This window comes from Urocampus carinirostris, chromosome 2, assembly GCF_059441175.1.
Source record: "Urocampus carinirostris isolate Australia breed hairy pipefish chromosome 2, RoL_Ucar_1.0, whole genome shotgun sequence".
Classification (NCBI taxonomy): Eukaryota; Metazoa; Chordata; class Actinopteri; order Syngnathiformes; family Syngnathidae; genus Urocampus; species Urocampus carinirostris.
The window spans coordinates 29857567-29881872 of NC_142350.1; the positions used below are offsets into that span (position 1 = coordinate 29857567).

At 39.6% G+C, this 24306-nt stretch overlaps 1 protein-coding gene across 2 annotated transcripts in view; it reads left to right on the top strand.

The window, feature by feature from the left end:
• Positions 1 to 24306, top strand: part of cdkal1 (CDK5 regulatory subunit associated protein 1-like 1) — a 381323-nt gene that overhangs the window by 36421 nt on the left and 320596 nt on the right. For both annotated transcript variants that reach the window (XM_088326179.1, XM_088326180.1), the window contains one exon: positions 7878 to 7962. In XM_088326179.1, the coding sequence (XP_088182305.1) occupies positions 7878 to 7962 (85 nt within the window). The remainder of the gene's footprint in view (positions 1 to 7877; positions 7963 to 24306) is intronic.

Sequence of the window (24306 nt, forward strand, 5' to 3'; positions counted from 1 at the left end):
CTTACGTTCCCTCCGCCGTCTCCGTCGCTTGTCAGGCGGGCAGATTGCCCAGGGAGATCCCGGTGGTCTTTGTATGTCCTTTGGGATGTTGTTGTTGGTGTTGCAGTCGTGAAATGAGTCGAAGTCTAATCTTGGACCCAAGTTAATAAGTTCCTGGCGACTGAAGGCGATTGTTGCCGAGCAAGTATTTATCAAAGAAAAGATGAGAGATAAAAGAACACTAAAAGTAAAAAGATTTACTAGAGAGACATGTGAAGCCGCTGCACTTGTGCGCGCCGCCATCTTGATTATGTTTGATTATGTATTATGTAACAAAATGTACTGGAAAATCATTCAACACAGTTAAACTATTTCATGTATGGTTCCTCAATACAGCTGATTAGTGATTTTAGAATGGGGATACATGTAAAAATATTATGTATGTATATATTTTTTCAAATAGGATAAATTGTTCTACCACCAATGGTGCCTTACGACCCTATTGGTGTTAAGGCATCCATCCATCCAACCAACCAACCATTGCTGGTCTTAGGGCATACAAATTTTAAGGCACACTCTCGAATTTCTGGCAAAATTTTGGTTATTAGCTGTGCCTTATTGTACGGAAAAATGCAATTTCTATACGTTTGCTCATTTTAGATATTTTTTTTATTTTAGTAAGAATATTTTGTATTATTTTGGATTTTTTTTCTTTGTTTTACGTACATTCTATTCTTAAACATATTTAAAAACCAGGAATTTTTTTTATACAAAATTATCAATTCTTACTACCAACTAAATAAGACTACTTCACTTGGAAAGATGATTATTTTAATTACCAGTACTTCATTTTCTAAATAAACCCAGTGTCCATTATTCGTGTATTCTATTGGTAGAAAATAAAGCTTCAGGTTTTAATGGACTGGATCATGAATCCATAATTCAGATCAAGTTGGTAAACCCTTTTTTGTTGTTACTTTTAGGTTGAGAAAATTATAATAATTTACAGGTACCTTGAAAAATCAGATGACTTTTTTTTTAATCAAAGCCAATCAGCTTTTAAGCAGTTTTTAGTTCGTGTTTGTATGTTGGCACATCTGCATACTGGCAGTTTGGGGAAATTATCTTACTCCCATTCTGCTCAATGCTGTTCGTGTGCTTCGATGCTCTCTGACACCACAGCTGAGCCTCATCTCAGTATCTCTGCAGGATGTTTCACACACCTGTGGGTAAATCAATATCCAAGTACAAAATACATTTTTGGGGTCATTCTTCACCTTTTTTTGGATGGTAAGTAGGTCTGCAACTAACGCCTATTTTATTTGGTCAACTAGTTACTGACTGTTAAAGTTAAATGCAACCCAAAATGTTGAAAGCGCAATATTAGACCAAAAACAAATATGTCCAGAATCGCAAAAAATAAAAGCATTTTATAAGCCTTAAATTAAATGCAACACTTGCTGTATGCATCTATATTAGCTATATTAGCCTACTATCAAAATGACTAAATTGGATGCAGCGCATCCTCTGTATACTGATGCACTATGTGACTACTCTGTTGTAGTATACTGCCTCAAGTTGATCTTCATTACAATATTAACGAATTACAGTATGTTTCATTGCTTTGACAAATGCAATAAAGAAATCCATCACATCACAAGCAATTGAGTATGCTGGCGCTGAATGTCCTTGATTTGTTGTTCGGTGAGGTTGCTTGCCATTTTAATCACCCTTTCCTTCACTGTCTTAGTGGAGAGAGGCATGTCTTTAATTTTCTATATTATTTCACCTTTGTTCTTAAGGTCTGCTAATAGGCGTTCTGATATATTGATGAATGGCTCCTTCATGTAGATACCATCTGTGAATGGTTTTCCCTATTTTATTATCTCCTGGATTGCAACAACGCTCGCAGCAGTAGCTTAGTTTGAAGATGCAATCCGTTTCTTAAATAATTTTTTGCACTCATCTAATTTCTTCAGAAGTGATGCAATCACACTTTTTCTCTCCCTCCCAACTCTGTACTCTGCCACAAATGCAGCATGCTTTCTTCCTCGATAGTTCTTTCCACATTACTCTTTTTTTGTATTTGTTACTTCTCTACACAGCAAAGGTTCAGTCAATATCGCATTTGCAATGAATGCATGACCGATGTGTTAAAAACAGTCTCCTGCCTTCCTGGTGAGGCTTCCCATCTTAAAGGGATGGAGTTTTGGCCACACAACTCTTTTAACACGGGACAATAGAGAGATGGAAAAGCAGAGGAGTGGTGCACTGGAGATTACCTTGTAGCTTGGGAACCTGTGCCAACTTCTCATTGAAATTTAATATATATTACACACAGTTTTACTGCACTGGAAAATGTTAAAAGTGTTTGCCATATTTATCCTTCTACATAAACCATTCAAAAACAAAAATATATTTTCCTCCCCATTCTTTTTAATTTAATTATTATTTTGAGGACAGCTCCAGATAGCCGTTGGGCAAAGTATGCAACAGTTTGAAAAATCGGTTTTAACAACTGACATTTCTTCTTCAGATTGCATGCATTTAATTTCAAATTTGTTTGTCAGCTACAGTTTGGGATAATGCTCAAGCTTTTATAGCAAAATATACACATATAAAATAAAATGTATTTCATGAAAACTGTTTTGGCTGTAATGTTACTTGAATTTTACTGAGGCGAGTCAGTCTCCTTTTTGTTCAAATGCCTGGCGTGCTCTTTGAATATTTGTGTGTCACCGATCTACTGCCATCATATGCAAGGTCTGCTTTGCAAACTTAGAAAGCAGTTTTGTATTGGCTCTATACCAGCTCAGTAGCCTAGATGGTAGTGTGCCCGCTTTGAGACTGGGAGGTCGCTGGTTCGCGCCTCGACCGAGACATACCTAATTGGTATAATGGCGGCGCCCTCTGGCTGCGGCTGCATCGACTCGCTACAACGGGTCAGGTGTATCGACATTTCGTTCTGTGTACATTGTTACAAAGAATGACAATACAAAGGAAATTATTATTATTATTATTATTATTATTATTATTATACGGGTAAAAATGCTCCAAAACTTAAGCTTTTGATATGCATAGTATATGTTGACGCCGCCATTTTTGTGTGTTTATTTTACCACTCCAGATTCTCAGCAGAGATAATATTTATGTACAGATCAGAGGTCAATCGATTATTGTCATCGATATTTGGGAATTTGACGGAGATTGGTATTGGTGTTGTTTTTTTTGCATTCAACTGGCCGATTATGTATGCTCTCTAAATAACCCGAACTCTCTTTCCATCACTACTATTCGTCCCCTCCCTTCCTTCTCTCCTCGCTACACAACCCGCTCTTTCTGATTGGATGAGCAACCGGGGCGGAGACACAAAATCAAACACCACAAACAGCGGCAGCTGAGGCCAATTCCCCATTAGTCTGAGAGCAAATCAAGTCGCTGATAATATTGAGATTTTAAAAAGTCCGTGGTAGAAAAGCGGTGTTTGTGATTAAGAGATAAGAGTAAGAAGATAAGAGAGAAAAGAGTAAAAAATGTAGGTAACTTGTTTAAGGGAAGCAGGTCCACGTGGAGACCAATATATTAGCTCTTATTATAACATTAATAAAGTGCCGACACTTTATAATTCGTGAGCTTTTTAAAAAAAATGTTGTACCTTCTATACGAGTGGCCACTAAGCCTAATTCTGTTTCCTGCACTGTTATTTTTTGGTTTGAGTGAAAGGTTAATAATGTTGGTTGTGTTGAAATTCTCATGTATTGACTGTAAAAGGTTTCAGAGAGCTACTAGTTTTATTTGAATTTATAACAAATATTCTTTTTTTTATTTTTGCAAAATGAACATTTTTTTAAGTCTTGACTGCAAATGAATATCGGCTCCAAATATCGTTTATCTCCCTTCTCCTAATGCTAATCAACTTAATCGTTATCATCCCTGAAAAACCCATGTCAATCCCGAGTGGAGATGCCTTTTTCATTTGGAAAAACATGTCTGTCGACAATGAATTTCATCGAGTAATCGTTGCAGCGTTAACACGTATTTACTGTTCTTATTGAGTGAATGAGTTTTACTGTCTACTAAATTTGAGTTTCCTTGCTTTTAACCGAAACTTATTTCTTACCGTCTCTATCTCACCACTAAACTTCTGTATCTCCATTTCCTTTATGAGTATGTGGGTGAAATGCGTTATGACCTTGGCTACATGATGGAGACACACACGTACACAATCTGACCCCAGGTGTTGCTTTTCAATATCAGCCCAATCTTTTTTATATGATTTGTGTAGCGGAATCCACACAAATAAACATGAAGGAGCACTGCTCATGAATTACATTTGCTCTTTTTGTGGTCTGACTCTGGAAATGTTTTTGAAGAATGAGGTTACCTACATAAGTAATTGAGATATAACACTTGGTCACACAGGAGAGGGTTGTTTTATTTTCACATGGCACAGGGGCTCTCAAATTTGTTGAATGGGGTCAGCTGTTGAGGTCAGATATAATATTGGACATCATATACTGTAAATCAAGGGGTTTACCCTTCATGTTCAAATGGAATTAAGTTATTTTTGTATTTATTGTTATAGGGAAGCACAGTATAGCTGTACTAATTTGGTATCAGTGTAGTGTGTCATGTAAAACTATACTTAAATGTATTCTGCTCAGTACCATGACGTGATTGTTTCTTTTAAATAAATAAATGTTGATATTCTAGCTTGTTATCGTGATGCCCTTTTTGTAATGAGTGTTGTTTATACATTACGGAAGCTGCATACAGTGGTCAATACAGGAATACTACTTCTTAAAAAAAAAAGATGCAATAATTTTGTCTTTGTTTTCCCGGGGTGAGGGGGGATAAGTATTAGATTAAACATTTTAATTTTTTATATAATGTGTGTGTGTGTGTGTGTGTGTGTGTGTGTGTGTGTGTGTGTGTGTGTGTGTGTGTGTGTGTGTGTGTGTGTGTGTGTGTGTGTGTGTGTGTGTGTGTGTGTGTGTGTGTGTGTGTGTGTGTGTGTGTGTGTGTGTGTGTGTGTGTGTGTATGTATATATCTACCCTGGTCATATCCTTCAAAAGGGTGACTGACATTAAGACAAACACATACAAAAAAAAAGAATATTAAAAAAAGGGAAAAAATTGCAAAAAAAACACACACAAAAATTACTTATACTGTACATATTAGGCACTAAGTGATACACACTGTCCTTTTAAGTCTAGATATTTCCAGTTAAAAAACATTTGTCAACTTTCTAATGCACAATATGCTGAACACTTGCAGATAGGCCACTTGTGTATCAGATAATAGTTGTTAGTCGACTCGAAAAAAATGTTTTTAATTATCGTTCTATTTTACTTTAAAATTCCCGTATTTTCATTCTTTGTGTGTTATCAAATAACTTCTAAATAGTGCCGCGTCATAATTAGTCTTGCCTCCAGCCGGGTTAAACCGTAACTAAAAAAATGGTATTAAAAATCTTAAATAAAAGGCATTTCGGTACAGCTAAATACAATCTCAGTAATGAATATATTGTTACATTATTATGAAGGTAAAATGATTTGATTTTCACTTAAAAATGCCGTAATGGTTAGATCTTGCAGTTGACTAATATATAACATTGCTCTTCACCAAAGCAGTAAAATCAATGCAAACAATTGTCATTTAGAATTTTTAGATGGGTTGCATTTTTGTGTACTAAAATAGGTTAACAAAATTGCTCCCTAAAAGCAACTTAATTATGACCCCTGTTAACCCAAAGTAATGTATTTACCATTCTATCCTGTGTATTTGAGTAGGTACTGTTCGTGCAATTATTATTAAGCAACTGACTTTTTAAAGTAGAGACACGCTTAGGAATGCCAGGATGCTTGTCTCACCCCCTTGGGGATTTTTTTCATCAGATAAGTCAACAGTTTTTTGCGTACATCTGCAGTAACAACATTTCACATAATTGCCTGATGGCCATGATATGCAAAAACTGAGCAAATCACTCCCTTGCCATTGGCTACACCCCACACCTATGCAAATCGAATGCAAATCTAACTTTCCAGAGATTTCTTAATCAGAGCGTTTCACAGAGTTTTTGAAATACATGGTAAGCATACTTACGTGCTGAGTCATTGCAAGTAACTTGGGCATACTGATGAAGAGGATGAAAAAAAATACATTGGACCTTGCAATTAGCTTTTGTTTTTATTCTTAAACCATGTTAATATTGAAAACAAATAATTTAACTTTGATATATCTGGTGAATAGTTTGGCATGTACTCATACAATGGTATGGGCATCGGTGCTGATACCAGCCTTTTTTAATGTACCGGTACTCCCAATTGTGTCAGATCAGTGGCTATTTAACAATCACAAGCCTGAAATGTATTGAATGGTGAATTGCCATTATGCTAATGCAGTATTTTGACAAATGTAATAATTGGTGTTTTTGAGTTATCAGTTTTTGCATAGGCAGCAGAAGTAAGCTATTAAACTTAAGCCCGACCTGACCGTAATTTCGGCCATGTAGCCCTAAAATGTCAATCATTACGTTTGGTTCAAACCAGGCTTCTCTCTTGCTGACTTTAAAAAAAAAACCCTAAAAAAAACCTATATATCTAAAAAAATGTATACTAAAACCATGTTAGATACTAAACAAGCGAGAGCTACTTGAGACCTGATCTGCAAAAACACAGAAGTCGCCTCGTCACAACATGCACCGTACTAAACTCTTGCAATGTAAATTCAAATAACTCCTTCCTGTCCCTGTCTTTTAGCCACCTGTCATTGTTCTTCTTTGTCTCTCTGCCTCGCTCTCTTAATGCTGGGTTTGATTCTTAAAGACGCACTGCTTCTGTGGTTTTTGGCCTAATTTCCAACCCGTCAAAATGACGACCGGCTGTAAAATTTTCAGGCTAACTCTTACAAAAAAGTGTCAATGATTGAATTTTGTCGGTTAATGAAGCAATCTATTAATTTTGAGCCTGCAATGAGAACAGCAGAGGGCCGTACAAAAAATGGTAAATGGTAAATGGTCTGCATTTATATAGCCCTTTTCAAGTCAATGAAGACCTCCCAAAGCTTGTGCTTCACACTTACCCATTCACACACACTCACACACCATAGGGAGTCAGCCATGCAAGGCACCTGCCTACCTGCTTATTGGGGGCATTAAAAAAATAAAAAGATGCAAACAAATGCAACCTGTTCTAAAGTATCAGTTAGGTCTGACCTCCCCAAGCCCTTTACTTCTATTAAAATCCCCTTTATTAAAAAAGTGGATAAACTCTAAATTGTGCGGAAATTAACCCCTTAAAAACCCTTTAAATGAATCCTAAAATGTCGCCTAAAATTGGTGTACCCAAAGTAAATTGAATGCTGTTCCTGAACCGTTGGGAGAATATTTTGGTCTCTTTTGAAAGGTAACACAGAAGTAGGTTTTTATTATCACCTGAAAGTTGTTTTTTTTGCTATCACATGCCTGCAGAAGTGTGTAGCATGGCCTTTCTTCGCTGGAAAACAGCTGGGACAATAGTATGAAGCCTTGTCTGGTCCTAGGTCAAATATGTGTCAAAATAATAAACGACAATGCACAATAATAATCAAAATATGAAACAACAATGACATTCTAAGCAATTTACTTTACAGGTGTTCAATCATAAAAAAGAACCACGTTCTTCTTTGTAAGCAAGTAGAATTAAAAACAAACATCCAAATAAATATTAAAGTATCTTCTTGTCTCTATTTGTCTGAAAAAAATGCTATCATAAGTCCCTATATATTTTTAGTGTTTTTTTGTTTGTTTTTGCCCCGCCGCCGTATTTATATAATGAGGAATGTCCATTCCATTTGAATGTGTCACACTGGATAATTAATTACATTTGTGAACAATAAAATGTTATTTGTTTCACAGATGACCCAACCGAAGCAGATTTGTGGCTTCTGAACAGCTGCACCGTCAAAAATCCAGCAGAAGACCATTTTAGAAACTCAATCAGGTACTGAACGCCCGTTTACTTTTCCCATCGCCACTTTCAATTTTTAACTTTTTAATTACTGTAACTTGTACATTTGTTCTTACAATCAGCCCACCTGGTCGCGGCATGCCTTGCAACTGCTAAACTGCTATTTCAATGCACATTACACGCACATGAGCAGAAGATTGAAGAAAAAAGGGTGTGCATTTGCATAAACACGGTCAAATTAAGCTGGAAACTATTTTGCATTTTGATTAATTTTCCTCCATCAGGGGCGCACCCCACACCCAGCGGATGTGCTCATTGTGTGAGTGAGATCAAACAATGAGTCACTGGTTTGTTACTGCTTCAGTGTCAAATTGTTTTAGCTCCGCCAGCAAAATCAACATGAGTCTAGGTGTAATTAAGTGCTTTTTTTTTTTACACTGAATCATAATACTTGCTTTTGAACTGCTGTTATAAGTCTAAATATGTTTATATTTTTTATATGTATGAATACTACACCCCACGCCTCCCGCGATGTTTGCAACATGCCCCCCTAAAATCTCTGACAGGGCAATAAAAAAATAGCAATAAAGTAGAGGAATGCTCAAAAACAGGTGTTTGAAACATTCCATGGGTGAACAGGTTATGTGGATACAGGTGAGTGGCATGATTAGTAGCCATCCCCCGAAGGTTCGGATGTTCATAGGCAAGGGTCAAGAGGTTTACCAGGTTTTGAACAAACTCTAGAGAAAATATGACAACAGTTTAAAAGCCTAGCCTATGTCAATTTCCCTGCGGGGATGAATAAAGTATCTATCCTATCCATCTATCCATCCATCTATCTATCTATCTATCTATCTATCTATCTATCTATCTATCTATCTATCTATCTATCTATCTATCTATCTATCTATCTATCTATCTATCTATCTATCTATCTATCTATCTATCTATCTATCTATCTATCTATCTATCTATCTATCTATCTATCTATCTATCTATCTATCTATCTATCATTTCTTGGTGACGTTGCAAAAGTTTATAGATTTCTTTATCTAAAGTCAAAAGAATCTGATTGGAGAGAAATATCTGCACATTTAGCACAGCTGAAAACCAATGTTATATGCTTAATTGACGTGACTTCTGATCCCCAAAAGTGCAAAATATTTTAACTGTATTCTAAAATTATTAGGCCTGCACCAACGAATTGATAAAATCGGTTAAAAATTGATGATTAAAAGCATTGGCAACAAATTAGTTCATCGATTAATTGTGTCATGCAATTTATGTGCCACTCAGCACGTCGCGGAGCCAATTACATCATACACACAATAATCGTGAGGTGCAGCCCTAATACTTATTTATCTTCTTTTGCACATCCTCTACCGGCTTGTTAATATTACACACGTGATTTTTTTTCTTTTTCATTATACTCAAACTCATTAATACATATTTACATTTTTATGTTTGACAAAAGCTGTGGAGGTCATATTTATCTAAATTTTATTCTGTATATACTGTATGTATATCTGAATGACTATCGCTCTATCTATCACTATCATTAGAAAAACAGAAGTTACAAAACCTAAGCAATAGACATAGCCCAAATCCCCTTTTTCTGTGAAATATTGCAGCTGTGTGGAGCGGTCAGCAATCCTTTACCACTAGTTTTATGACTAAACTGTCCTTTTCGTTCTTGCATGGCACACATTTTCTTCCTCTTTATAGCACGTTTTTGTGTGGATCAAAGGAGCATCCACACAATAAAAATAAAATGCTAGTTCAAAAGAGTAGGACTTGCCGGTTCAGAAGTTTAGGGCTTGTAACATTTATGGTGGCGATCACCTTTGAATAGGAGTAACCTACAATGAGCATTACTTTTATAATATATAACAATACATACACACAGATACATTTTTAGTTTTGGTTTACCGATTTGACTAGAATATTTTTCTCTAATAAAAAATGTAATTCCATTCCAGTCATTTTAGCCTGGACCGGAATCATTACCGATCTCTGTATCACCTCTCTCAGATCGGGCCATCTGTAATATCAACAACACTTTGGGAAAATAAAAACAAACACACGTTTTCTTTCACAAACTAGTCTTTTTGGAGTTGGACTTAAAACCTACTGTACTAAAACTATGTGGATTACAGTTGTTCATTTTGGGAAAATGAAGCCAAACCAAACATGTAAAACTATGACAGACCACTATGAAGATATTGTCACCCCCCCAAAAAACAACTATACTGTGTTTTCAGTTTTCAACTGACATTGTCCATTTTGTGAGAAGATTTGTGAAAATATATGATATTTATGATTTTTTTCTTTTCCTAAACCCCAATTTCTGAGTGAGTGACTTTGGCACTAGTGTGTGTAAACAATTTGTTAAATGATTTCCGTATAATAATACCGGATGACTGATTCCTAAAGTGTACACCTGTGCAATAATCACACTGTCTAATCAACATAAGCATATTACCCATCTGTGTGTTGGGTAGATTATGCAGCAAAGATGAAAATTATTCATTGCCACAGATATACAGATAATATATCATTGGAAGGATTTTAAACCAATATTTTGCTTATAATGTTTGTAAAATTATAAAAAAAAATCATTATGCAGTTTACAAGTATATTTACATTCAATGTCTTTGGCTCGTATTGAATGATTTTGCTTTGGTGATTTTATTATAAATGTAAAGGGAATTGAGCCCCCTCTGTTTTGGTTTCACATTAAAAAAAACACACACACGTTTTATTACTTCTGGAGATTTGGGTTTTAACAGTCTTCATTGCCAAGAACGGATGTGAATGTTTTGAACTGAGGGAGAACGTGAGCAGATGGGGATATGACTTGTGTATATTGTTTATCCATCAATCCGCCGTATATTCGGCTTACCCTGTGTGAATTCTGAGCGATCTGGCTCCTGTCCCAGATTCCATTAGGAAAAAGGCACGGCGAGCACTGAACAGACACCTTGTTAATTGCATACTAATTCACGTCAAGGGAAATTCAAAATAGGAAAGGAGCTTAACATACATGAATTTATACAAACCCCTGCTGCAATGGGTATTGTGTAAAACTTTCTAAAAAAAAAAAAAGGAAAATTAAATGGGCGAGTAACCCGTATGAATTTGATATATTTAAAGGTATCAAAATTCCTAACGGAAAATGGTTCTAATAAGACCTTTGTAAAACATTTAACCTAAACTAGATCTTACTTGGGTGCATGAACGGCAAAAAAAACATTTTTCATCTTGTGTTATAAAGGAAACAGTTTCAGGATTTCTGCGTGACAATTGCAATTACCTCAGATTGAAAAGCGGAGGCCAAATGTCCACTTTATAAAACCTGTGTCATAGGTGCAATGGAGCTAAACTTTTTTTTTTTTAAATCAATTTGCTGTTCAGTGATTTTATGATGAATTACTAATTCAGTGAAAAACACAGAGATGGAGTGACAACTAGACTTATTCAGATTATAGTCAGCTATCAAACATTTTAACAAGATGGAAATTGGAACGTGATTAATCTTCTGGAGTGTTTGAAAAAGTGCTAGTTGATATATGGAAATTGAAAATACCTAATGAAAGAAATGAGCAGAGATTTTCTATGGTGTGTTTGAATTGTTTGACCCACAGCAAGGGCTGCAACTAACAATATATTTTTTAAGTAATTGATGAGTGTGATTGTAAAAAACAATGTGCAAAAATGCCAAAGCTAAAAGCTAACTGTAGCCCGTTACGAAATCAAAAAGAACTCAGAAGAGCAGCAAAAGATAACAATAATTTTTAAGGCTTTTCAGAAAAATTGGCAAAGTAGATGAAATAACAGAATAATGCAGATTAGAGTTATCAATTTGGCTTTTGATCGTACCTTGATGTTCAGTTAAGTTTATGTACCTTCTGGTAATATGGAACAGTTTGGTTAATAAATGAGTGAATTAAAAATGGTATTTTGCAAGTGTGTGAATTGATATTACATTATAAATGAAATGAAATGAAATGATCTGCATTTATACAGCGCTTTTCAAGTCAAGACTTCCCAAAGCGCTTTACAGTGTGCTTCACATTTCCCAATAGCGGCCTTGTATTGCAGCCATGTAAGACACTAACCTGCTTATTGGGGGTATTAGGGGTTCAGTGTCTTACCCAAGGACACTTCGACATGTAACACGGACAAGCAAACAATTCGAACTGGGATCCTTTGATCCCAGGACGAGCGCTCTACCTCCTGAGCTACTGCCGCCCCATTATACAATTTACGAGGAAGGATCTGACATGAATCAATCAATAACTCTACTGTTTAACGTCATCGAGTGCTGTCCGAAATAAAAATAACAAGAACATTTGATACAACATGAACCAAACAGAGACAGCACTAAACACTAATGAGATGGAGCAGATAAACTCAGTTTCATTTTCTATGCCCATTAAACTCCTGGTCTAGAATTCATCAAATTTTCTAGGTCTTTTTCATACAGGAAAAACTTAGTCACCTAAAACAACAGGGCTTGGATTGTTTCAAACTGGGTTTACTCTATTATCGGTACTGGAAAATTGGCCTTGAAAGTGCATGATATGTGCTTAAATTTGGTCATGAAAAAGGTGTTTAACCCTTTAAATGGTATTTCACCCGTTTTCATTGCACTACTGTCATTATGCGCTGATTTTTTGTTGTGCTATTATTAGTCCAGTCTCTAAGCTCTACTTTGTAATTATTTTTGTCTATTTATCCTGTCAGTCTTATCTTATTTTTCTCTTTAAAATCTTTATTTATGACATAATGTATTTACCCTAGAATGCCATGTAAAGTCTCGTTATACACAATGTTTCACAACATTGATATTCATGACAATAAAGATATTTCAATTCAAAATGTAGTCTCCAGCCGCCCACTGATGGATCAAAGTGATACTACAAGCATATCCCCTCAACGGCCCAACTACACTTTAACATCACAACAAAATACATGGCACTCCTATTTGTTATTATTTGAAGTGCTAGGTGGCACCTCTATCTTGCGACACAACAAATCAATGATGACATTCATTTCCAACACTTTAAAAGATAGATTTTAATCATTTTTATCGATTTGTTGTTGTAGCCCGACACACACAAGATTGCCAAGTTAGTTCTTTTTATTTTATTTTTGGTTGCGCAAAACTACCCTGTCTGAGAGAGGGAGTTAAAAGAAGAGGGAGTGAGAGGGAGAGCCAGTGGGAGTGTGTGGGAGAGTGACAGACTGAGACGTAGTTGCTTCATGGTGCTTTGGTTGAGAGACAAGGACTTTCATCATTGGCTAGGCCAGTGATTTTCAACCACTGTGCCGCGACACACTTGTGTGCCATGAGAGATCGTCCGGTGTGCCGTGAGAAATTATCCAATGTTACTTTTTAAAATTTAAAATTTTATAAAACATTAATGAATCATTTTTTTGCAAATATTATGTCATTACCAAGTGTCTGTGCTGTAAAAAAATGGGGGTATTATAAATTATATTGTAATTAAACATACTGTTCAGTGTCATTTTATAACATAATCGGTTAGTGGTGTGCCGCAAAATTTTTCCAATGTAAAAAACATGCCCTGGCTCAAAGAAGGTTAAAAAACACTGGGCTAGGCTATACTGCAGGGCTTAATGCTGAATTCAGATTTTTGGGGTGAAACTCGATATTTTTGTGAGATTGTTGATATTTCCAACTATAAGCAACTTGTTTGTGACTTGATCTTCCTGTGTGAAGGCCACATGTGTCATGCATGCGCAGAAGAGGAAACGTGACGTCACACGCAAAGCACTAATGTTTGCGGAAATCCTCATGGATGTTACATAAATGAATCAAAAACATTACCTTTCCCCCATTTTTTGCTGTCTGTAAGGTGGGATTTGGATAAAAATATTGTTAATTACTACTAGAGGATACCATCGCTTTAAGAATGAATTTAAGCTACATGTTGTGAATCCGTGATGTTGGCGATTCCTTCGGTTTCAAAATAACAAGTGTTCATCTTCTATGAATGTGTGATTTAATGACTGTTTTTTTTCGACCACTGTGGTTGTTTATCTCTACTTTTCCAGCCTGGTGGAAAGTCAGTCAAGTTTATTTCTCAATTTCTCAAATGTTGACTTACAAGAAACTGAAATTCCATTTCCCACTCTCCCGTGCGCTGACAATCTTTGACAACAATAAAGTGCAAATGCATGGATCAGTCCTGACCTAAACTTATACTCATTTAAAGTGCAGGTGTGTTTTCAGCTGAACAGCTGACACATAAGATACGACACAAAAATGTTCAAAGCAGCATAAAGTTAGTGATATAAAGTACGGTAAAAAGGTAAAAGATAAAATAGATAAAAAAAAAATTAGCTGGCTTGCAAGTTGTTGTGCATAAGTGCTCATTCCTCTTCTTACCGAGTGTGGAGAGAGAGTACAGTTGCCTCACTGCCTGGTGGAAAAAGCTGTTTGTAAATATAGTAGTGCGGGTCTGGATGCTTCTGTATCTTTCCCCAGAGAGCAGGAAGCTGAATAGACAGTGTGCTGGATGGGTTGAGTCATTGGCGATAAAGATGGTTTTGCGGGTGGTATAGATAACTTGCAAGAAAGGAAGTGATACTTTTCTTCTGTTCTTACAATGCTTTGTAGAGCCTTTCTGTTGTAGCCCCACACAGCAATTCTTTAGATGGTTCCTCTGTATTTGAGGTCAGGATGGGTGGTGGAGCCTTTGCTTGCTTGAGTTTGCGCAGTAAGTAGAGGCGCTGTAGTGCTTTCTTGGTTAATGATGTGGTGTTGGTGGTCCAGGAGAGGTCTTCACTGATGTGCACCACCAGTAATTAGGTGCTGCTCATTCTTTCTACAGCAGCGCTGTCGATGGTCAGTTGGGGTCGGTAGGTTTGGCCTCTCTGGAAATTGACGATAACTTCCTTGGTCTTGCTGACCTATAGCAAGAGGTTATTGTCTTTACACCACATGGTCAGGAGCACGAAGGCAAAGTCGTGTCGTCTACCGCGTAGGATGATGATGTGCAGGCCGCATGAATGCCTCCTGACTGTTCAGACAGAAGTTTTATTCCAAACGATCGGCTATATATTCGAATTAGGGCTACATGTGAAAGTGGCCTGGTTCTGGTGTGAAAAAGCAGGTATATGCCTATCAGCCAGACTTCAACAGATCGGATACAGGTCGTGTCTGTGCAAAAAAATTTGTATTTGCTTGCCGTTTGAACCTCACCTTTGAGATGTTTTTCGGCGCACGTGTCCTTGTGTCCAAGTAGCAAGGCATCATTTTACAACTACTAGTGTCGTACTTTGTGAAAACACAAAAATAAATCACTGTGGAAAATAGGGTTGTCATTATTGGCTGTTCACAAAAAAACACAAAAAGCAATCGGTTACTATCAGGCACCTATTATCGACTGTGATTGTGTTACGGAGTTCTTTGCTCACTAGCGTGTAATTAAACAGTGCTGTTTGCTCTCAGATTTTTCGCCTGCTTCAAATTGTTTCACTTGGCTGTCAGTAGTAATTTTTTATGATCAAGAGAATGTTTGCTTAATGAATTAGAACCAAAATCTGAGTTTTCGACAGCAGTTTTTAAACTAGACCAATCCCCCTGTTTTATTGAAATTCATTTCATTATCATTTTAATATTCATGAAGCAACCACGAGAGGGTGAGGGGAAGTGGGAACATACTTTTTAATTGAAAAGGGACACACAACACACAGAGTGAACTCTTGGAATATATCCAAATTGTATATGCTTTGCTTATACTCTGTACTTAGCCAGATGTTTGCTTTGGTGTTGCAAGTAATTACTATGGCCTCTAGAAACACACTCTTGGCAGTGTTGCCTTGGCAGACGTTAAACTTTCAACCCTTTTTGGCCTACATTGTGCAAACCACATACAACCTACAGTAAATTGCTTGACAAACTTTCTTTGATCATATACAAAAACATTGATACTTGAGTTTTTAACATTACTTTCATTGTGATTACTTTTTGGACATACATAACAAAATGTAACTGTTTTCCTGTTGACTAATACTCTTCACTATTTTATATTTTTCCTACATCAAGGCGATTTATTGTGTTAATTTCTTGATTTAATTACCCTGTAGCAGTGATAGTAAATGCATGCCAGTTTTGCTTAACAGAATTAAGGGTGGTAAACGTGCATCATAGAGACCTGAGCCACACCTGCTTATTAGTAAAATGTCCAATCACACAGCCAAAGTAACCAGGAATGTGTCAGTGCAAGGTGTTAGGCCTAAACTACACAACAGTTTCAGAAATTGGAATACTCCAAAAGAGTTCTTTATTTTCGGAATGCACTTAAAAAAAGCAAATATGGCATATACACAGGATTCATTATCAATCAACTGAGATATTACAAGACTTATAATTTTTAATATACTGGACTGTCTCAGAAAATTAGAATATTGTGATAAAGTTCTTTATTTTCTGTAATGCAATTAAAAAAACAAAAATGTCATACAATTTGGATTCATTACACATCAACTGAACTATTTCAAGCCTTTTATTATTTTAATATTGCTGAATTTGGCTTACAGCTTAAGAAAACTCAAAAATCCTATCTCAAAATATTAGAATACTTCCTCAGACCAAGTAAAAAAATAATTTTATAACAGCAAAACTAAATCAAACATTTGAAAATGTCCTTTGATGCACTCAGTACTTGGTTGGGAATCCTTTTGCACGAATTACTGCATCAATCCGGCGTGGCATGGAGGCAATCAGCCTGTGGCATTGCTGAGGTGTTATTGATGCCCAGGATGCTTCGATAGCGGCCTTCAGCTCATTTGCATTTGTAGGTCTGGTGTCTTTCATCTTCTTCTTAACTATACCCCACAAATTCTCGATGGGGTTCAGGTCAGGGGAATTAGCAGGCCAATCAAGGACAGTGATGCCATGGTCAGTGCACCAGTTACTGGTGGTTTTGGCACTGTGGGCAGGTGCCAGATCATGCTGGAAAATGAAATCCTCATCTCCATAGAGCTTTTCAGCAGATGGAAGCATGTAGTGCTCTAAAATCTCTTAGTACACAGTTGCATTTACTCTGGACTTGATGAAACACAGTGGACCAACACCAGCAGCTGACATGGCTCCCCAAACCATTGCTGACTGTGGGAACTTCACACTGGATTTCAAGCAACTTGGATTTTGCTCCTCTCCAGTCTTTCTCCAGACTCTGGCGCCTTGACTCCCAAATGAAATTCAAAACTTGCTTTCGTCTGAAAAGAGGACTTTGGACCACTCTGCAACTGTCCAGTGCTTCTTCTCCATAGCCCAAGTCAGACGCTTCTTCCGTTGTCTTGAGTTCAGAAGTGGCTTGACCATGGGAATACGGCTATTGTAGCACATTTCCCGGACACGTCTGTGAACTGTGGCTTTTGATACCTGGACTCCAGCTTCAGCCCACTGTCTTTGAAGCTCCCCCAAATTCTGGAAGCGGCTCTTCGTCACAATTTTGTTAAGGCTGCGGTCATCTCTCTTGGTTGTGCAGCGTTTCCGGCCACATTTTTCCCTTCCAACAGACTTTTTGTGGATATGCTTTGAAACTGCACTCTGTGAACAGCCTGCTCTTTGAGAATTTTCCTTTTGTGTCTTACCCTCCTGATGGAGGGTATCAATGATGGTCCTCTGGACAGCAGTCTTCCCCATACTTGTGATTTAGTTTACTGAACCAAGCTGAGTGTTTTTAAGGCTCAGGAAACCCTCGCAAGGTGTTTCGAGTTAATTAGATGATTCAGGTGATTAGTTGAATAGCCTACTTGTATACTTTTTCATGATATTCTAATATTTTGAGATAGGATTTTTGAGTTTTCTTAAGCTGTAAGCCAAATTCAGCAATATTCAAATAATAAAAGGCTTGAAATAGTTCAGTTGATGTGTAATGAATCCAGAATGTATGACATTTTTGTTTTTTTAATTGCATTACAGAAAATAAAGAACTTTATCACAATATTCTAATTTTCTGAGACAGTCCAGTAGATTAGTTGAATAGCGTACTAGTATACTTTTTCATCATCGTCTAATGAAATGGGATGTTTGAGCGAATGCCAAAATCCGCATTTTTAAAACAATAAGATACTTGCAATGTTTCAGTTGGTGGATACTGAATCCCTAATGTAAGAAATTTTGAATTGCATTACAAAAAATAAAGTAGTTTTTAACAATATTGTAATTTCCTTAGACATTCCCATATATTTTTACTGTTTCCTTGAATTATACAGTTGTCAAAATTGAGAGCATTTAAATCAGACATTTCAAACATACGGCCCGCAGGCCCATGGATGATTTGATCTGGCCTACAATACATTTCTGAGTATGCCAAAAAAGAAGGGAGTCTCATGTTCATTTTTTTTTTTAAATTATAATTTTCAAATAAATGCAGAACAAATGCTCTCTCAGGCTGCTAGAGGGAAGTGTTAAATTTGCTTGGTGAGTTGGTTCAAGTTTTAAACTGCATTCACTCAACTTTTAAAATAAACCATGTGATACATTTAACGCCAACCATGAAAATCTTTTTTCCCTATTATTTGTGAATAAATGTGTTCAAAAAAAGATCCTTTGTCTTCCAGGATTATAATATGTAGCGTAGGCTGCCGGGCTTTCGCGGATATCACATATTCTTCTGATTAAATATTTTTAATGTTCTCAAAATATTTTTCTCATTCATGATTACTGTCCTTTTTTCTTCACACGCCCCTTTTGGTGACCTCCCATGACTGAAATGTCAGGGAAATGACGTCAATGCGTAGGTACGCCGACAATTCTGTTATGTGGTCATCATGGTGATGCAACTTTTAGTTTCAAAACCACCCACAACTTCAGAATTCATCCATCCATCCATCCATTATCTTCCGGGGGCAGCAGCCTTCAAAGGGAAGCCCAGACGTCCTTAGCCCCAGCCACCTCCTCCAGCTCATCCAACGGGATCTCGAGGCGTTCCTAGGCCAGCCGAGAGACATAGTCTCTTCAGCGAATCCTGGGTCGCCCTCGGGGCCTCCTGCCGGTGGGACATGCCCAGAACACCTCCCTAGGGAGGCGTCCAGAAGGCATCCTTATCAGATGCCCGAGCTCCCTCAACCGGCTCCTCTCAATACGGAGGAGCAGTTGCTCTACAAAGAGTCCCTCCCGGATGACTGAGCTTCTCACCTTATCTCTAAGGGAAAACCCAGACACCCTGCAGAGGAAACTCATTTCAGCCACTTGTATCCGGGATCGTGTTCTTTCGGTCATGACCCAAAGTTCAGGTGAGGGTAAGAACGTAGATCAACCGGTAGATCAAGAGCTTTGCCTTTCGGCTCAGCTCCCTCTTCACCACGACGGAGCGGTACAGGGTCCGGATGATGGCAGACGCTGCACCGACCCGTCTGTCGATCTCCCGTTCCATCCTACCCTCACTCGTGAACAAGACCCCAAGGTACTTGAACTCCTCCACTTGGGGCAAGATCTCATCCGCAACCCGGAGGGAGCATGCCACCCTTTTCCGACTGAGTACCATGTCTCGGACTTAAAGGTGCTGATCCTCATCCCAGCCGCTTCACACTCGGCTGCGAATCGCTCCAGCGAGAGCTGAAGATCACGGCCTGAGGAAGCCAACAGCACCACGTCATCTGCAAAAAGCAGTGACGCAATGCTGAGGCCCCCAAACTGGACTCCATACCCACCAAGGCTGCGCCTAGAAATTCTGTCCATAAAAGTTATGAACAGAATCGGTGACAGAGGGCAGCCCTGGCGGAGTCCAACCCTCACCGGGAACGAATCCGACTTACTGCTGGCAATGCGGACCAGACTCTGGCACCGGGCATACAGGGACCGCACAGCCTGGATAAGACTGTGCGGTACTCCATACTCCCGAAGCACCCCCCCAAAAGGCCTCCAGAGGAACACGGTCGAATGCCTTCTCCAAGTCCACAAAACACATGTAGACCGGACAGGCAAACTCCCATGCACCCTCAAAGACACCCTGCAGTGTGTGGACGGCCAGGACGAAGACCACACTGTTCCTCCTGAATCCGAGATTCGACCTCCTGGCGGACCCTTCTCTCCAGTACCCCTGAATAGACCTTACTAGGGAGTCTGAGAAGTGTGATTCCCCTGTAGTTGGAACACACTCTCCGGTTACTTTTCTCAAAGAGGGAAACCACCACCCCAGTCTGCCAGTCCAGAGGCACTGTCTCCGATGTCCCTGCGATGTTGCAGAGGCGTGTCAACCATGACACGCCCACAACATCCAAAGCCTTAATGAAATCCGGGCAGATCTCATCGACCCCCGGGGCCCTGCCACCGAGGTGCTTTTTGACCACCTCAGTGACTTCAACCCCAGAGATGCGAGAGCCCAACTCAGATACCTCCGACTCTGCTTCCCCAGAGGAAGACGTGTCGGTGGGATTGAGGTCTTCGAAGTACTCCGCCCACCGATTCACAACGTCCCGGGTCGGTGGGATTGAGGTCTTCGAAGTACTCCGCCCACCGATTCACAACGTCCCGGGTCGAGGTCAGCAGCGCCCCATCGGCACTATACACAGTGTCGATGGCACACCGCTTCCCCCCCTAAGACGCCGGATGGTGGACCAGAATTTCCTTGAAGCCGTTCAGAAGTCGGTTTCCATGGCCTCGCCAAGCTCCTCCCATGCCCGAGTTTTTGCCTCGGCAACCGCCCATGCCGCATTCTGCTTGGCCAGCCGATACCTGCCAGCTGCTTCCAGAGTCCCACAGGCCAGGAAAGCCCCATAAGACTCTTTCTTCAGCTTGACGGCATCCCTCACCGCTGGTGACCACCAACGGGTCTGAGGGTTGCCGCCGCGGCAGGCACCGACTACCTTACGGCCAGAGCGCCGATCAGCCGCTTCGACAATGGAGGCGCCGAACATGGTCCACTCGGGCTCAATGTCCCCCCGCCTCCCTCGGGACATGGGCAAAGTTCTGCCGGAGGTGTGAATTGAAACTTTTTCTGACAGGAGATTCTGCTAGCCGTTTCCAACAGACCCTCACAACACGCTTGGGTCTGCCGGGTCGGACCGCCATCTTCCCCCACCATCAGAGCCAACTCACCACCAAGTGGTGATCAGTTGACAGCTCCGCCCCCCTCTTCACCCGAGTGTCCAGAAATTGCGGCCGCAGGTCTGACGAAACGACGACAAAGTCGATCATCGAACTACGGCCTAGGATATCCCGGTGCCAAGTGCACATATGGACACCCTTATGTCTGAACATGGTGTTCGTTATGGACAAACCATGATGGGCACAGAAGTCCAATAACGAAACACCACCCGGGTTCAGGTCAGAGGGGCCGTTCTTCCCAATCACGCCCCTCCAGGTCTCACTGTCATTGCCCACATGAGCGTTGAAGTCTCCCAGCAGTACGAGGGAGTCCCCAGGGGGCGCGCTCTCAAGCGCACCCTCCAAGGACTCCAATAAGGGTGGGTACTCTGAACTGCTATTTGGTGCATAAACACAAACAACAGTCAGGACCTGTCCCCCCACCCGAAGGCGGAGGGAGGCTACCCTCTCGTCTACCGGGGTGAACCACAACGTACAGGCGCTGAGCCGTGGAGCAACTATTATGCCCACACTGGCTCTGCGCCTCTCACCACGGGCAACCCCAGAGTGGAAGAGAGTCCAACCCCTCTCGAGAGGACTGGTACCAGAGCCCAAGCCGTGCGTGGAGGTGAGTCCGACTATATCTAGTCGGAATTTCTCAACCTCACACACCAACTCGGGCTCCTTCCCTGCCAGAGAGGTAACATTCCATGTCCCAAAAGCCAGTGTCTGTAGCCGGGTATCGTTGCGCCAAGGACCCCTTTGGCCCCTCCTACAGGTGGTGAGCCCATGGTAAGAGGATCACACGTCGTCTCTTCTGGCTGTGCCTGGCCGAACCACGTGAGCAAACGTCCGGCCACCAGGCGCTCGCCAGCGGACCCCACCTCCAGGCCTGGGTCAAGAAGGGGGCCCCGCGTCCGGGCGAGGGAAATTGCGGACCAAAGTTTTTATTCTTCATAGGAGTCTTCTGATCTGCATTTTGTCTGGCCACTCACCTAGAACCTGTTTGCCATGGGTGACCCTACCAGGAGCTTAAAGCCCCCGACAACATAGCTCCTAGGATCATTGGGACACACAAACTCCTCCACCACGATAAGGTAGCAGATCATGGAGGAGAAGTTTAGAATTTTTGACACATTTTAGGTTTATACCAAGCAAAATAGGTAAGCCACAAAATGTGTAAGAAGTGGTCTGCAAACTTTGTTTCAAGAAGTTGCTAGTAAAAGGATTCAGATTCAGATTCAGATCTACTTTATTGTCATTCTAGTACACGTGTATACAGAACGAAATGTCGATGCATCTGACCCCCACAGTTTCCTTGAATGTACAGATATAAATAAAGTTGTATTGTATTTTGGCTACGTATAGTATTTTACCATAGTACCGATAGTGCAAGAAGAGTAGCTAACCAGATGTGCAAAATGGGCAGTCAGGTTAACAAGTCAGGTACACAGTAACATTAACACTGTAACAATAACGCTGTAATTACAATAGTGCAGAGAGCAATGTGCAAGGAGTGGCAAGCTATAAAAAAACTGCCAGTAGTGCAAAAAGTCAGATTAGCAGCCGTTTAGATTTAAGTTAACTATATGTTAGATTGACCATTTAACAGTCTAATGGCCAGGGGTACTAGACTATTGCGGAGCCTGGTGGTCCTGCACCGCACACTGCAGTACCTCTTCCCAGAGGCTAGCAGAGTGAACAGTCCATGATGGGGGTGAGAGGGGTCCCCGGTAATGTTCTTAGCATGGGATAGGCAGCGCTTCTGGCCAATGTCCTGAATGGAGGGAAGTGTAGTCCCGATTATTTTCTCTGCTGTCCTCGTTACCCTCCTCACACTACCCCAGTCGGTAGCGCTGCAGCCTCCACACCCCACAGAGATACAGCTGGTCAGGATACTCTCTATGGTGCCCCTGTAGAATGTGATGAGGGAGGGTGGGGGCAGGTGGGCTCTCCTCATCCTCCGCAGGAAGTACAGGCGCTGCTGTGCCCTCTTAACCAGTGATGCAGTGTTCACGGACCAGGTGAGTTTGTTTGTAATGACACAACTAATTTTACGCAGCATTTGAAGTCCAGTCTGCTGGTACAATTGGCCGAGCTGGTCAGCTAAAGAAGAATGGCAAACATTTTTGTGGTTTCAGCTTGTCCATTGGATATGAATGGAGTTTACACACAAGTTACAACACTCAAACAAGACAGAGTTAGAATTGGTGCGCGCTAACAGATAATATTACTCGTTATGTTGCTTCTGAAATACTACTGTTTGATACGGTTGACAAATCTTTCAGTTCAGAGACAGAGTTCAGAGACATGCTGTGCAAGTTTGATAAGCTTTACTACACAGCAAGCAGAACAATTTGAAGTTTAAAAGTTCATATTCCAGTTGGATTGGTCATCAGAGATTAAGATTTGCAATTTTCAAAATGTTTGTTTACTTGGTTACGCACCTCTTTTTACTGTTCACCAGTCTGTTTTCAAAGCTTATGAACTTTAAGGAAAGGGACTTTTGCCTACTGCTGTACAATTTCTTTAAATGTGTTGAAATCATAACATTTCAAACGAAGCCAAGACATTCATCTACTCTGCTGCTGTACTCACTTAAAGTGTGTGTGTTGGAATTAGAGTATTTTTTCTCATCTGCGCACATCATCTTTTCCACTTCATTATTAAAAAGTTGAGTCAAAGATCTAACAACTGTCAGGCAGAATTCCTGCACTTTTGCATTTGTTTTACTTGAAGGAACAGAATGTTAGATTAATAATGATTTTTTGACTCGATTTTTTAACTATTAGATTGCTCTTCTTTATTAAAGTGCACAATATATGTAATATTAAGATGTTATTATCATAGTAGCATATAATGCAGAGGGTTTTTTTTCTAATTTTTTTGGGGGTCAATATATTTGTCAATCGAGCTAAAAGTTTGGCCCGCCTGAGAACAGAAAAGTTTGGATCCGTTCCTAGAGTTTGACACCTCTTATTTCAATGCTTGCGAAAATTATAAAATGATACATTTTGGTCTTTTATTTTATATATATATATATATATATATATATATATATATTATGTTTTAACAAATTTTGTTAGGAACGTGCGTGAAGTACACTGTTAATATTTTGGCTGTGGAAAGTATTTTGATCATAGCAAAATAAATGATGCATCTTTATAGGAAGCCCTGGAATTGTTGATTGGATTTAGCTCAGATGCGTCTGGTAAATTAATGAATTTTCGCAACGTTTAAGCCGCCCTTTCTTTTTTGATAACCGGTCCGAAATATAAAATGACCTTTATATAGCTTTTGGTACAGTG